Source organism: Neolamprologus brichardi, chromosome 18 (assembly GCF_056152115.1).
Source record: "Neolamprologus brichardi isolate AB-2024 chromosome 18, ASM5615211v1, whole genome shotgun sequence".
NCBI lineage: Eukaryota > Metazoa > Chordata > Actinopteri > Cichliformes > Cichlidae > Neolamprologus > Neolamprologus brichardi.
The window spans coordinates 32,547,123-32,561,075 of NC_142121.1; the positions used below are offsets into that span (position 1 = coordinate 32,547,123).

At 39.9% G+C, this 13,953-nt stretch overlaps 1 protein-coding gene across 10 annotated transcripts in view; it reads left to right on the forward strand.

Annotated features, from left to right (window-relative positions):
• Positions 1-13,953, forward strand: part of ctnnd2b (catenin (cadherin-associated protein), delta 2b) — a 202,160-nt gene that overhangs the window by 173,747 nt on the left and 14,460 nt on the right. For all 10 annotated transcript variants that reach the window (XM_006802752.2, XM_006802755.2, XM_006802756.2 and 7 more), the window contains 4 exons: positions 813-930; positions 4,661-4,843; positions 9,205-9,378; positions 10,729-10,879. In XM_006802752.2, the coding sequence (XP_006802815.1) occupies positions 813-930; positions 4,661-4,843; positions 9,205-9,378; positions 10,729-10,879 (626 nt within the window). The remainder of the gene's footprint in view (positions 1-812; positions 931-4,660; positions 4,844-9,204; positions 9,379-10,728; positions 10,880-13,953) is intronic.

Consider the following 13,953-nt stretch of genomic DNA (forward strand, 5'->3'; position numbering starts at 1 on the left):
AGCATCAGTTTTAATTTCTCTGAATTGACTTGATAGCTACTTTTAAGCTAAATGCTATTGTTGTGGCCAGGAAAAAATCAGTACTGGACACAAGATACACAGACCACTTGGATTTCTGAGGAAAGGGTAGTCTATGATTGTGTGTTAAACAGTCTATAACTTTTTAAATTGCCATACTGGTAATACCTCATTATAATCGTCTTAATTCCATATTTTTGGATGCCCATTGGCTGATACGTTTTTTTGTCTACTTTGAAAGCATTTATTTTAAAACGGTAGTAAAATATGTGAAGCCATTAATAGTGCTGTATTTTTGAGTTTTGTATCTGCACATTAACCACACATTGTAATAACCTTCACTATCATAAATAGCCAATTCAGAGGCAATGGAGTATTCAGATGTTAACAGAGTTTACAGAACTTAATTAAATGCATAATTGCCATTCATATTTCTGCATTTGGTGTTTATTTGTGTGACAAAATGAATTAGAGGTGTCGTCTTGCAGCTAAACAGCACCATGCCTTTTTAAATTAATTTGTTATTCTCTGAGAAAAATCAAATGCAGAGCTTTGTCTTGGTGCCATTTCTCACTGACACTGAGGGCACAAGCATTTCCTAGCCATCTCTAATAGCCTGACATTTAAAGGACATTACATCCAGCCTCTCTCCTCTCTGTCACACAGACAAGCATTTCCATACGTTTCAACAAGCACATGTGCTCGCACTCAGAAAACCTGTGAGGAAACAAAAACTAATGGGCAATTCGGTGTGTGGAATCTTCTAAAAGCTGTTCTGTTTGTCTGTTTTACAGGAATGTGAGCTCTGCAGGTGAGGAAGCCCGTAGGAGGATGAGGGAGTGCGAGGGTCTGACTGACGCTCTGCTCTATGTCATCCAGACCGCTCTGGGGAGCAGCGAGATTGACAGCAAGGTAATGCACATACACACAAATGAACGCAAATATCTGCAAGGCATACAAACTCACATAGCCTCTAGCTCATTCACACACACACCTGCACACAGTAAAAGAGAATGATGTGGAAGGGCCCTGAAAATGTGTTTGTGTGTGTCCTCTTGTTTGTACACATATCATCAAGAACTCAAATGCACGTGGTGCTTTTGCTTTCCAAACATGTGTACTATTTACGATTTGCATAAATCTGCATGTGGAAAATGCAAATGTGTTTAATCTTTTCCCTCACGGACTGTATGCGATCACTGTATATGCATAATCACTCTCAATCATGTTCAAAGCTTGCAGGCCACAAATACACTGCAAAAAATGTTGCACAGGTTAAAATTTTTTGTTGCTACATTCACAGCACACAAGCTGTTCCCAAAAAGCTGACACACCGTGTAAGATTTAATGATTTGCAAACCAGTTGAACCCTGTATTCATTCATTTGTTTAAATACTCCAAAAAAAACATTTACCAGTACAAAGATCTGACCTCAGTTGTTGTGAACCAGTTTCAGACCTGTTAAAATTGGTGCCTACCCTAATCCAAGATAATATTGACATAAACATAACATAAACATAACTAACTGTCCAAAGAATTTTTAAAAATTTAACTCAATATAGTTGTGAAAAAACATTTTTTTTTTTATTTAATGCCAACAACAGGATTCAGGAAACTTTGAGCCATGACTGGAAAAGCTTAAGTTTAAAAGTTAAAAAAAAAAAAAAATCTTTTGTGTATTCTTTTCAGTGTCAGGTGTAGTGAGAGGAAGACTGTTATGTCAGTCTGCAGTAATTCATATCTGTCAGTGTGGCTCTGTTCTGTTTTTGGACAGCAACAGTAAAATGCAACACAAAACACAGCAAGCATCAATAACCAGTGTTGGGAAGGTTACTTTTAAAATGTATTCCATTACAGAATACAGAATACATGCCCCAAAATGTATTTTGTAACATATTCCGTTACGTTACTCAATGAGAGTAACGTATTCTGAATACTTTGGATTACTCAATATATTATCATGCTGTTTACAACTACATGAATGTACTATTGCTGTGATTTGTTACTGTTACTGAAGGTCCGCGGCTCCGAACCGTAGTAAAGGGACCTCTGGCTAATACGTCGGGTTCTGTGTCGGGCTCTTAGCCGAAAACTAGCTTTACTTTGTTGTCTGGGTCAACTTTGCTAGCGAGAGACAGAGAGAGGCGTTGAAAGGCTGCTCCAACGGAACTTATTGTTTTTGGAGGAAAACACGAACACGGTGTACAGTCGAGTCTTAATAGCTTACTTACAACTGGGCTCGTCAGGCACTCTTCTTGGCTGCAGTGATTATATTTACATGCTTCCAGCTCCCGTTTTTGCTTGACTGTACTTTTCCTTTTTCTCCCTCCCTCGCTCACAGACACATAACGTGTATGACAGTCCATTCTCCCTGCAGCACGGACTACACTGCCTATGATGCTACATTCTTTAGAGCTATACCGGTAGCATTCTGCCTATTAGCTTAGCACAACAACAACAAAAAGGCCTCTCTCACCGAGGAAACACGCAGAGAGAGAGCGTCACCCTGTAACCATGGCAACCGTAATCCTGCCGCCTGGAACAACAGAATGTAGCCGTCAAACAAAACCCAAACAGTCCTGACCCGCCACAATATGAAACAGGGAAGTACCGCCGTGACTGAGGACCTGATGGCTTTGAACTTTTCTTGTCTATCTTCCATTGGTTTTCATTTTGCACTCCAGTATGTAACACAAATCCCCCAACTCGGGGATCACCACAACATAACCTAACAGACCTACACCTTAATTCACAGATTCACTTTGTCTAAGGTGTATTTCTGGGATTTCACACAACCCAGGATTCAAATCATGAATACATAATGGGCTTGGATTTACAACATTATGAATGAAATGTGCTCTATTTGGAAGCAGCCGCCCCCTCCCCTGTCGACAGGTTGTGTGTGAGATCATCAAACTGTAAATTATAAATTTTAAATTGTTATTGATCCCTTTACCCCGAGTCCTAAAGTGTATATTTATTTTCTTACTCTTCTTATATTTGTTGTTCGTTTACTTGCACTGCTGTAACTGGAGGCTCGTCGTTTCATCTCTCTATATACTGGACTGTATGTAGCGGAGATGACAATAGAGTTTATTTTGACTTCAGCAGCGAGCAGGCGCACCGAGGGCTTTCGCGACTTTTCGCGTATAGAATTTCGAAAAAACATCGGTACAAATTATAAGTCTGTATTATAATGTCTGGTGTTTGTTGGGTTTTTTTATTGTTTGATTTTGCGAGTTGGTTATTAGATGCTTCTCCAGCCAGCCAGAGAATCCCCCGCCGCCCCGCCCTCTCCTTCCTGTGCCGCAAGCAGCAGGCGCACCTCGCAAACAGAGGGTGCCCTTACTCCCAGCAAATGAGCGATAGCAAACCGATTGGTGCCTATGCCATTCCCAATATGCGCTGGCTGATGTCGTGGCAGCATGAGTACGAGCATTTTTTTTTTTTTTTTGCCGATGCCTGTGATGCCGCCCCCCACCACGATGCCGCCCAAGGCAACCTCCCGTGTCGCCCGTATCAAAAACTGCTACTGGTTGTTGGGATGGGAGAGGTCCATCATGATCTTCCTGGCGTTGGTCTTGCATTGCTTGGTGTAGATGGACAGCAGGTCAGAAAGCTCTGATCAAACGATATGTTCGGCCGAGCGCACCACTCTTTGCAGATCTCATCTGTCCTGCTTGGTGCTGTTTTCCAAGCCAGGTCCAGATGTTTCCCGTCAGGACGCTCTCGATGGTGCAGGAGTAAAAGTTCTTAAGCACCTTCAGTGGCTGATGAAAGTCCCTGAGTCTTCTGAGGAAGAGAGGAAGAGGAGACGCTGGCGGGCTTTCTTAACCAGGGTGTTAATGTGACAGGACCATGACAGGTCCTGAGTGATATGGACACTCAGGACTTGTCACATTCCAGTGTACCACACTGGAAGTCATTGAGCTCCTGAGAGCGAACCAATCTTTCACAAATGTTTGCTTCAGTCTTCATGCTTCGGTGCTGATTTTATACATCTGTGGCCATGAAAGTAATTGGAACGCCTGAATTCACCAGAATTTAATTGAATTAAGTGAATATTTTTGTCGATTTAGTGTAATTTGGGGATTTCACCATCAGCAATAGAGAGCGATCTCAAGCCTTTTTGATTTACAAATAAACTTTCATTTTGTTTCTTTGTTTTCTAGTCATTTTTTAGAGTGTACCATGTATTACTCAATCCAGATGGTCAGTGACACAGAAACATCTCTAGCGAGAGTTTTTCAGCGCGCTTTTATGTGAGCACATTTGCATCCATGTGTATATGTTTCTGTGCCACAGATACATGTGTGTTTGATGGTGTTTTAGTGTTTTTAGCTGTGTGGGTGTTTGTGTGTGAGTTTGTGCGTCAAGTGGAGGCCCTTCACAAGTAGATGTGAAGTTTTTAATCCGCAGAAATCCTTCACAAGATCAAAGACTGTGACTGTTGACTGCATAGACACTCACAACAATAGGATTAGCGTGCGTGTGTGTCTCTCTTTTTATTATGTGCGCTGCATGTGTGTCTGAGTTTATTTGCTGTGTATACAGTCCGGTTTAGTGGTGGCCATCTTTCTGTCCTTCACCTCTCTGTCTTTCTCTTTTGCTCTCTGTTTCTTTCATTACCTCCCTCCATCAGACTGTAGAGAACTGTGTGTGCATCCTGAGGAACTTGTCGTACCGTCTGGCTGCGGAGACCTCTCACAGCCAGCAGGGGGGGTCGGAAGAGTTGGACGGCTTGTTATGTGATACTGGAGGGAAGGACGCAGAGAGTTCGGGATGTTGGGGCAAGAAGAAGAAGAAAAAGAAGGGACATGACCAGGTGAGAACAGAAGAATGGAGAAACTGGTCAGCATTCATTGTCATATAACAATCTGGTAGATTATGACTGTGGTGACAAATACATGGTGGCTGTTTTCTCTGAACAGTATTCTGATAAAGGGAAAGACCTGAGTGACCTGACAAACCTGGGGATAATGCTAACATACACAGGTATCACACTGAGCAGTGACCACGAGAGCTAAAAATGCTGAATAAATAACTGCAGTCCCTTATGTGACCATTTAAGACCGGCTCCAAAAGCTAGTCTATAACAAAAAGGCATTTTCCCAAGGTGCATCGCAACCTTATTATTAAACACTCAAGCTTTGAAGTACGTAGTGCACCCATGTGAGAATATTTCTGTCTGTCATGCTCTACTCAGCCAGCCGCACCCTTAGCTTTTCCAAACTGCAAGAAGATGACTGATGCAAATGACACAAATTTTGTCTAGAGAAATTGGAGATTTACATGTGCTTTTAGAAACTTTCATGTGTGTTAAGAAGGAAGTAGCTGCGGTAATCAAAGGTGACAGTTACCTGTTGACTTCTGCTAAAAAGTTTCTGCTGCTGCTCATCTGATCTGTGAAATCAACATGGTGAAGTCTGCACAGTGGCTAATATGATTAATGTATTATTTACATTATACTGTATTTTACAGCTATTAAAACCCTTTGAAATATTTTTGAGGGATCCCTTTGACTGCTTCTTTTCAAAACCAGATAAATTGGCAGAAGGTTTTTGCATTCCACCATTTTTGTCTAAATGTGGTCCCTTTGACCTCCAACAAACAGCTAGATTTACTAACGCATTCCACCAGCGCAGACTGGGTTTTGTAAAAAAAAAAAAAAAAAAGTACTGTTGGCATTTACAACGGGAGCACAGAGAAAAGAGAGGTAAGAGGTGGGAACTTAAAGATTTTTGCACGTTTTCCCTGTTGCATATTTATTTCTGTGAGTTTCTTTCTTGGGGGAGAGAATATTTACATGATGACTTATTTACATTTGGAAAATGTACTGCTAATTACTGCTAATTGTGACAGTATTTACTACAAAAAAGTCTTATTTTTTGTGCTTGATATTGAGATGAACTTCCTGCACCTGTGCTGTTTAGTAATTCTGGCCCTTAGATGCTAAAATCAAGACTTCAAAATGGGACTTGAGATACCAGTGACTAGCATTTTTTTGTATCTGAAGTCATAGTGGCTGTGCCCATCTTTTGTTTATTTCTTTATTTATATATGATCTACAGCTTGTGTTTTCAGTTTTTATACACACACACACACATATATATAAATATACATATATATAAATATATATATATATATATATATATATATATGAACTGTGGATGAAGGTGCTTTTTTTATTGAAGATAAAGTAGACTGCATAAGTATTTTCACAAACCAAGCACTGGGGACGCTAGAACCGATGCCCCCGTTCAGACATCCAGATTCAAATGGTGAAGCGCATTAGTTCACATGCAAACAGGTTTCTCATTACAAACTACCCAATTTATTATATCTCAGTTAAGTGGAAGTGTTGGAACGTAACTGTAAAATCCAAGTCAAGCATGCAAATTACTGCCTCATTGCAGAGGAGAGGACTTTGAGTCCCCATCATGTGAACTCTAGGAAGCATCAACAAATGGAGCATGGCAGCCACCATGCAGAGGTGACAGATGGCTAGATAGTTACATTAGCTTAAGTTGCTGTTATCTTTAGTGTTAGACGTTTTCTGTGTTGTGCTTTTTTGTAGTGTTAATTTCACCAATAAAAAACGATGATGATTCCAAATTAATTCGCCTGCAGCATAGAGTGCAGTTTGACGTGATGATGCTAATGCTAGGTTAGCAGGAGCAACAGTTTAGGGGCAACATTTGGATTTTCTAAATAGAGGGTCTGTTTAAGTGATCAGAAAACACAGAAAAAGAGAAAAATGTGACAAAAGGGACTTTAAAGTTGAACTGGTGAAACAAAAACAACAAATTATTTGTGAATGGATTAAATCTGATCTGTTGATAATTGGACTATAGAACAATCAGATTTGTATCTGTGAGCTTTGTGTTGTCCTGGTGTTTTTAATTGGCACTTTGATTACTGGTTTATGTTACAGTCTTGGTTTCCTCCTGTTACTTTATCGCTTTCTCTGCCTGTTGTTCTTCCCCCGCTCATTCCACACAGATATCACATATAGAATTTTAATGGCCTCATAAAAGCCTTCCTTTATGAGGATTTCTTTTATGGTTTGTTTAATGCTTGGGCTGTACCAGTGGGTATTCTCTGACAGGGGTCCATGCTACACTAATTAAACCTAAGTAACAATGTGTCGGCACAGATAGGAGAGTGGTTAGTGTTTAATACCATTGTTTTAATGTAAGTCCCAAGATATAAGATGTTGCAAAACAGTATCCTGGGCCTATTGCAGAAAAGACTACATTTTATGGGTAACATTTCCTGGTGAAATAAAGTTCATAAAAATGGTATTACTCACCACCAACATACATTTATAACAGCTGCCCTCAGTTAAAATATTGCTGTTGATTTTCTAAGACGAACAGGTATCAGTGTCAAGTAGGGACTCATGCTAACTAGCAGCATCAGGACGTTATGTCTTTACTACCCGTTTCCAGATTTAAAGATGCTGGTTTGTCTCTGAGTTTCCAGGCTCTGTCCATCTGTTTCATCCTCTGTTTAGTTAAAAAGTGAGAGCTCTTCTAGTTGGCAGAAACCAAACGGCTGCCTTGGAGAAGGCTCTAACCTCTTGTCATGCTAATAAGCAATCAGCATCACATTCTGGTTGAGTGGAAGATGTCTTTTACCACTTCTAGTGAAGCTGCAGGGATTGAAATTCTGGCACTTCCGGTGGGTGAATTGCTCATTAGCCCTGCGTGCTCCTATTTTTTCTCTCTGTCATTTCTAGGAAAGGCAGAAAGAGAGAGAGGAGATTTTTATAAATGGTAGCAATGAGCCATGGCCTTTAACTTCAATTTGTTGAGCTAACCGTATGCAAACTTGCATTCAAACCAGGCAGAACCAGGGAGATGAAGGATTTTAAAAGTAACCCAGAGATCAGATCGTAAAGAGACAAATCATAACCTCTCCAAACAATAATATATCAGGCCTCTCTCTCCCCTCCATATGTGTTTCTCCACTCCAGTGCAGCTGTGGATGATTACCATGAAGGAGCGATTGGGGAGCTTGTTGGAGAGGGAAAAAAACTCTATCAACTGTTGGGTAATTAGAGAAGAGGAGAGAAGAGACAGGAATAAGGAGATGCTAGAAATGACAAAAGGAAGCAATGGAAGACGGGGAAAGAGAAATCACAGGAAGAAAAATGACCAAATTTTCAGTGCCATGTGTTAGCATTATAACACAGACTATAACAAATGCAAAGAGAATGGGAGAATTGTATTCTTTGTTATGAAAAACAAAAACATTAAGCAATTACCAACATAACTATAACTGTTGCTAAGCCCGTTTGTCTGGCTCTGAGCTCTAGCTAGCTTTAGCTTAAGCCGCTTAAATTTGTTAGCTTCTTTAAAATATCCATGTTTAGCTAGGTGGTGTTGATTTAAATGTCTGATTAGGTTTGCTGCAATGAACCTTTTTGTAGTGGCCGCTCAGCCTACTTTGACTAACGTGTCTTCACTTGTACTGAAGAGCTTCCGTGCTAACTATAAGTTAGCATGTGAGTGACAACGGGATGTGTATTTCTTGCATGCCTGAGATAGACTGAAACAGCTGGTATTCAGGCATTCATGAGCCCAAGCTGCAGCTGCATTTATAACACGGGATACTCGATTACTTATGGGCAGGACAGCAGTGTGGTGTTTATTCTGCAATTATGCATTATTTAATAGTTTTAAAATGTAAAACTATTACCCAGTAATTTAATAACATGCCACATGTAGTAAACTGTATATGTGATTCTATAATCCCAAATTGATTTAATAAAAGCCCGTCCCAATCTGTATTTAAAATATAGTGCTACTTATAGCTTCAAAGACTAATGGTGCTGCATATGAAAATATGGAAGCAGCTACTCATTTGTTAATTATGTTGCAGCGTTACTGTGAGCTCTCCTGCATCTGAAAGATTTTTCACATTTATTATTGATATACAGTATCTGTGTGTTTTTAAAAAAAACATCATCCAAGCAGGAGTAGATGTGAGATTTCAGTCACCGATGAGAGTTGGGAAAAAAAATTGCCAGTGGTCATAAGTTGCTTGTGACAGTGAATCTCGTCCTTCTCCTCTCCCGTTATTGCCTGAGGGGACCGTGCTGGCACTCCACCGCTGTCAAACCTCACCTCACACAGAATTCTGAATGCTTTTCTTTTCTGAATTATGTGTCATCTTCCGCAGTGGGACGGCGTCGGCCCATTTCCAGACTTGGCGGAGCCCCCGAAAGGCATCCAGATGTTATGGCACCCCACCATCGTTAAGCCCTACCTCACACTGCTGTCTGAGTGCTCCAACCCAGACACCCTGGAGGGAGCAGCTGGGGCTCTGCAGAATCTAGCTGCTGGCAGCTGGAAGGTAAGAATGCAGTGCAGTGGCTGAATCATTCAGATACTAAATGGCATCTGCAAGATGCTCTCCAAGTTCCAGTAGGTGCCAAAAACACTCTGAAAGTAATAATATAATAATATAAAAAGCTTAACCACTTCAGATATTCTTTTGATTTTGTGATGAAGAATGTTATCATTTAACTAGCCCTTTAAGATTTCCTCTTACCTGAGAGCAACAAGTAGTTTCAGTACATTGTGTCTGAAATCAGCATTTGGTAAAAATAAATGCAAAAGAAAGAAAATTGCCTTTTAAAGCACTAATTCAAAGTTAAGAGCATTTGTAATGTATAATTTGCTGTTAATTACACCGTTGATGAGAAGCATGATGGTGCAGCACCTGTTGCCTCACTAATCCTGGGTTTGAATATGCTGTCCCCATGCTTGTGCGCCTTCTATCCGAGTAATCAGTACTGAGTACTGAGGACCTTGTCTGGGAATTAAGAACATTTTCTATATGTGCCAATCTGACCAATACTTTGGTCCTATAACTGTGCAATGAAAGCTTTCCAGAGGATGACTCCTAATGATCTGGTGATCCTCTGGTTTACAGAGCACATGGCAGGAGAGGTGTTTCTTCTAAAAACCTTGCGTTGTATAACATGCCTTGATGGCAAAGAGTCAGACCCATCATCTCCTTCACAGACACATCCCCAGTTTACGCTTGCGTCTGTGTCTTGATCATGTGCTTTCACATTTTGTTACTGCCCACATCACTTCTGCTAGCGTGTCAAAGGGCACAGTTATACCATCAGTTGCTTAGAGAGGACGACGAAAGAAAACAGGATGTAACCTCTTGGCATCAACAGAACGAAGTCGTTTACACCTTGCGAAAGGGAACACTGTGACTTCCACTGTTGACGTATTTACCTGTTTTCTCTTTGTGGGGTACAGATGAGGGCAAAGCAGCAACCTCAATGAAATAGAAGCCTAAAAAAAGGCGACTTTTGTTGTGATTTGGCGCTATATAAATAAAATTGAATTGAAAAAAAATGCAGTTCCTGCAATGGACATCTAAGAGTTTCAAAAGCAAGTCATTGAAAGGTGCAGCTATAATTCATGGGTAATTTTTATATAACTTCAGGTTGTTTATCAGTTTGTTTCTTAGCACTAATTAGCTGTATGTGTGTCTGTGCAGAACATGTGTACAGTTTATGAATACAGCAAGCTAACCAAGCTTGTTAGCATTAGCTTGGCACTTTTATCCAAATATGGCAATTTGTGGTTCCGAAAAAATGAAAATGGATTTGGCAAAAATGATAACAATGATACAAATAAATGTCTTCTGACATCTCTGTCCACCTCTCCTTGTCCTGCCCAGTGGTCCGTCTATATCCGAGCTGCAGTGCGCAAAGAGAAAGGACTCCCTATCCTGGTGGAGTTACTGAGGATAGACAATGATAGGGTCGTTTGTGCTGTGGCTACAGCCCTGAGAAACATGGCTCTGGACATCAGGAACAAGGAGCTAATTGGTGAGTAGCCACACTCGCCCCCACCTGTCCATACAAACAAATCTACACAGTCTGAAAAAGATGATGGGGTAAACAAGCCTTTGAGAGCAAAGACACATTCTGACAGTGGAGAAGAATAACATCTTTATGGTCTTTTTCTGGATATTAGGGAGTAATTAAAAATAAATTTCTCTGTAGACTAGTTATCTTCACGCACTGAGAGAATTACTCCCCTGCTTCAGTACATCCTTATGATATTGGTTTCTGCAGACGTGTTTAAATGTCATGTTTAGCATCTATAAAAGTTGCAAAAATATTACATAGTGCATCATCGGTCTTTAAATTTGTTTCTACTTTGTAAGCAGAAGGTAGTGTTTCTTGGACTGATCGTTTACTGCTACGTGTTCCCTTTGAGACTAAGTGATGTCTGTAATAACTCTGCTTTTCTACTGGTCCCCATAGCAACCACCACATGTCTCCTTCCACTTATTCCCTGATGCTGAGCGTCTGATGGTCGATGTGATGTTTCTCTGTGTGAATGCAAGCGTCCGTGTGCAGGCTGTAATGTTAACTTTTCTGCCGTGCTGCCATGGGGCATGCAGGTATATTGTGATAGGACACATTGCTTTCCCCTCAGCCGTGTTGTGTGATGTGCTTCTAATGCAGTTTATCATGTAAACACATGTGTAGCTGAGGCCTCAGAGCTGTCAGCAGCAGATATTAATAGCATCTGCAGTGAAAGGTTTGCTTTGAGCCAACTAACGCGGACGTTCACTTCCCAGTGTGTTTATATCTTTGTAATTATAGCGGTATCAATCATGATAATTTAAAAAAAATCAGAAACACACACATCAGAATGTTAAACCAATCCAGTGCCAGTACAGTTACACAGTTCATGACAGCTTATCACTTTACTGCAGCATCAGCTTATCCACACACTTTACAGCTGAGCGCGGTGAGTACAATAACTAGCACTAACAATATTCACTCTTCTGCTTCTGCAGGTGCTCTTCTCACACGCAATGAGAGAATCACTTCCCACAATAAACAAGTTGAGTTAGTGAGTCACTGACACAGGCGTAGATACGGTGTTGAATCACCGGGGACCAGTGAACTGTTGGGGGTTTAATTTTATTGTGATTTGTTTTCTGTGCCCTGGGCATTGACTCACAGCTGTTCTTTTCTTTGTCTAGTTTTACTTTAAAGTTTGTAGCTGGCCTTGTTGAATTGCTGCGGTTTAATGATCTGTTTTTAGATGTTCAGTGATATTTCTACTCTAGTATTTTCTTCTTTCTTCTTCTCTTTTCACTGTTTGGATTATTGAAGATTGTCCCTCCAAAATGAATTAAAGGAATTAATTAAAAATAAATAAAGTATAATAAATAAATACACAGGAAATGTCTTTCGTGTTAGTCTTTTTCTACCTGGTCAAATTGGAGAACAGAAAAGCATCTGTAGTCTGTGTTCTGAGGAGTTTCTGTCTAGCTGTGATATTTAGTTGCAATACCTGCAGTACCTCCAGGTGCAGCCTTATTTCCCAAGGTGTCGCCACAGCTGATGGAGCCATAAAATTAAAAAAAACAACAAAAAACAATTAAATATAATTAAAATGATTCTGTGACGATAGGAAACTCCTTTTTACAGTCTAGCCTTTTTCATATTTTCTCTGTTGATCTCAGCGTTTTTTCTTAACAATAATTTGAGCAGTGAAAATGACTGATGAATCTTTTCAGTACTGCAATTTTGTGGCAGTCGCTAATCAGTATGTTTATGTGGTTCTTATCTACCCTTCAGTAATTGGTTACACCAGTTTATTTGTCGATTGCTTCGATTATCTGGAGATAATTGATTTTTTGATCTGTAAAATAGGAAAAGTTAGACAAAGCTGACCTGAGCCATTGTATTGCTTTCACTTAATTATCACTTAAAACTAAATGTGTATTTTAAAATAGCAGTAGTGCTTTGTGCTCACAGTTATCCATGTCTTCCAGCGCATCATGCTTCAGATCATTTCTCTGCAGCAGTCATAGAAGTAGCTAGTATCACTGCAGTCACCTAGAGCAGCACTGCATCATCACTTGTTTTGCTGTATTGAAGAAATTGATCTGGATGTGGATAAAAATGTAAAGAGTTCTTCCTTTGCTCATGCTCCAAAAATTTGTCCAGTTAGGTTTTGCTTATTCTTGCTGGTCACATGGCCGTCCCTCAACGCTCCTGCCACGACGTAGAAATAGTAAAGTTTTATTGTAAATTAGTAACAGTTTCTTCTTATATATTATGTACAGCAGCAGTAAAACACATGTAGTCTGCATGCAAACTGTCAGTGAGTCATGACGTTCAACTACACCCCCAGCACCACCACCATCACCACCGCCGCCACCCCAGGGTGATGACCCAATCAGAATGGAGACCAAAGAGCAGAGTGGACAAGATTTCCTGACAGCAGTGCTCAGGTGTCATGGGAAATGTAGTCAGTCTGTGTGAGATCACGTGGTCATGTTTCCATCAGTGTCTGACAGCAGGCCTGCCAGGCTGCAATTTTACCTCAGTGGTAGTGAGCTCCAGCTTTCAGAAGCTTCTTTCTTTAAAAAACGAAACAAGGGAAGAAAAATATCTTGATATTTGTGACTTTTTTTTTCCTGTGCTTTTTTAACTGACTTACAGCTGTTTCCACAATATATGCTGTACTATAGTAGAAATTACAGTGAAAGTAATGTGAAATTATACTAAATTTAAGTCACGTTAGCTTATAATGCATATGATTAAAGTTCAACACATTTTGCTAATTGTTCTACTGGGTAAATTTAGTAGAATATAATAAAACTATCTTTGCTGCAAGTTTTGGGATTCTGAAGGTTCCCATATAATGTTTGATGAATAACGGTTCAGCTTAATAATAAATTGTAGAAGGGTTTAAATCATGTTTTAATCAGTTTATTTAAAAGTTAATACTACTCCTTGCCCTTATGTTAGAAGTACAGAATACATATAAATACTACATTTATTTTTTAGATGCAAATGTAAAACTGTTTTCCTTTTCCACATCAAACTTGTGTAATGTGCACGTTGCACCAGGGTCTGGTTTTCTTTACCAA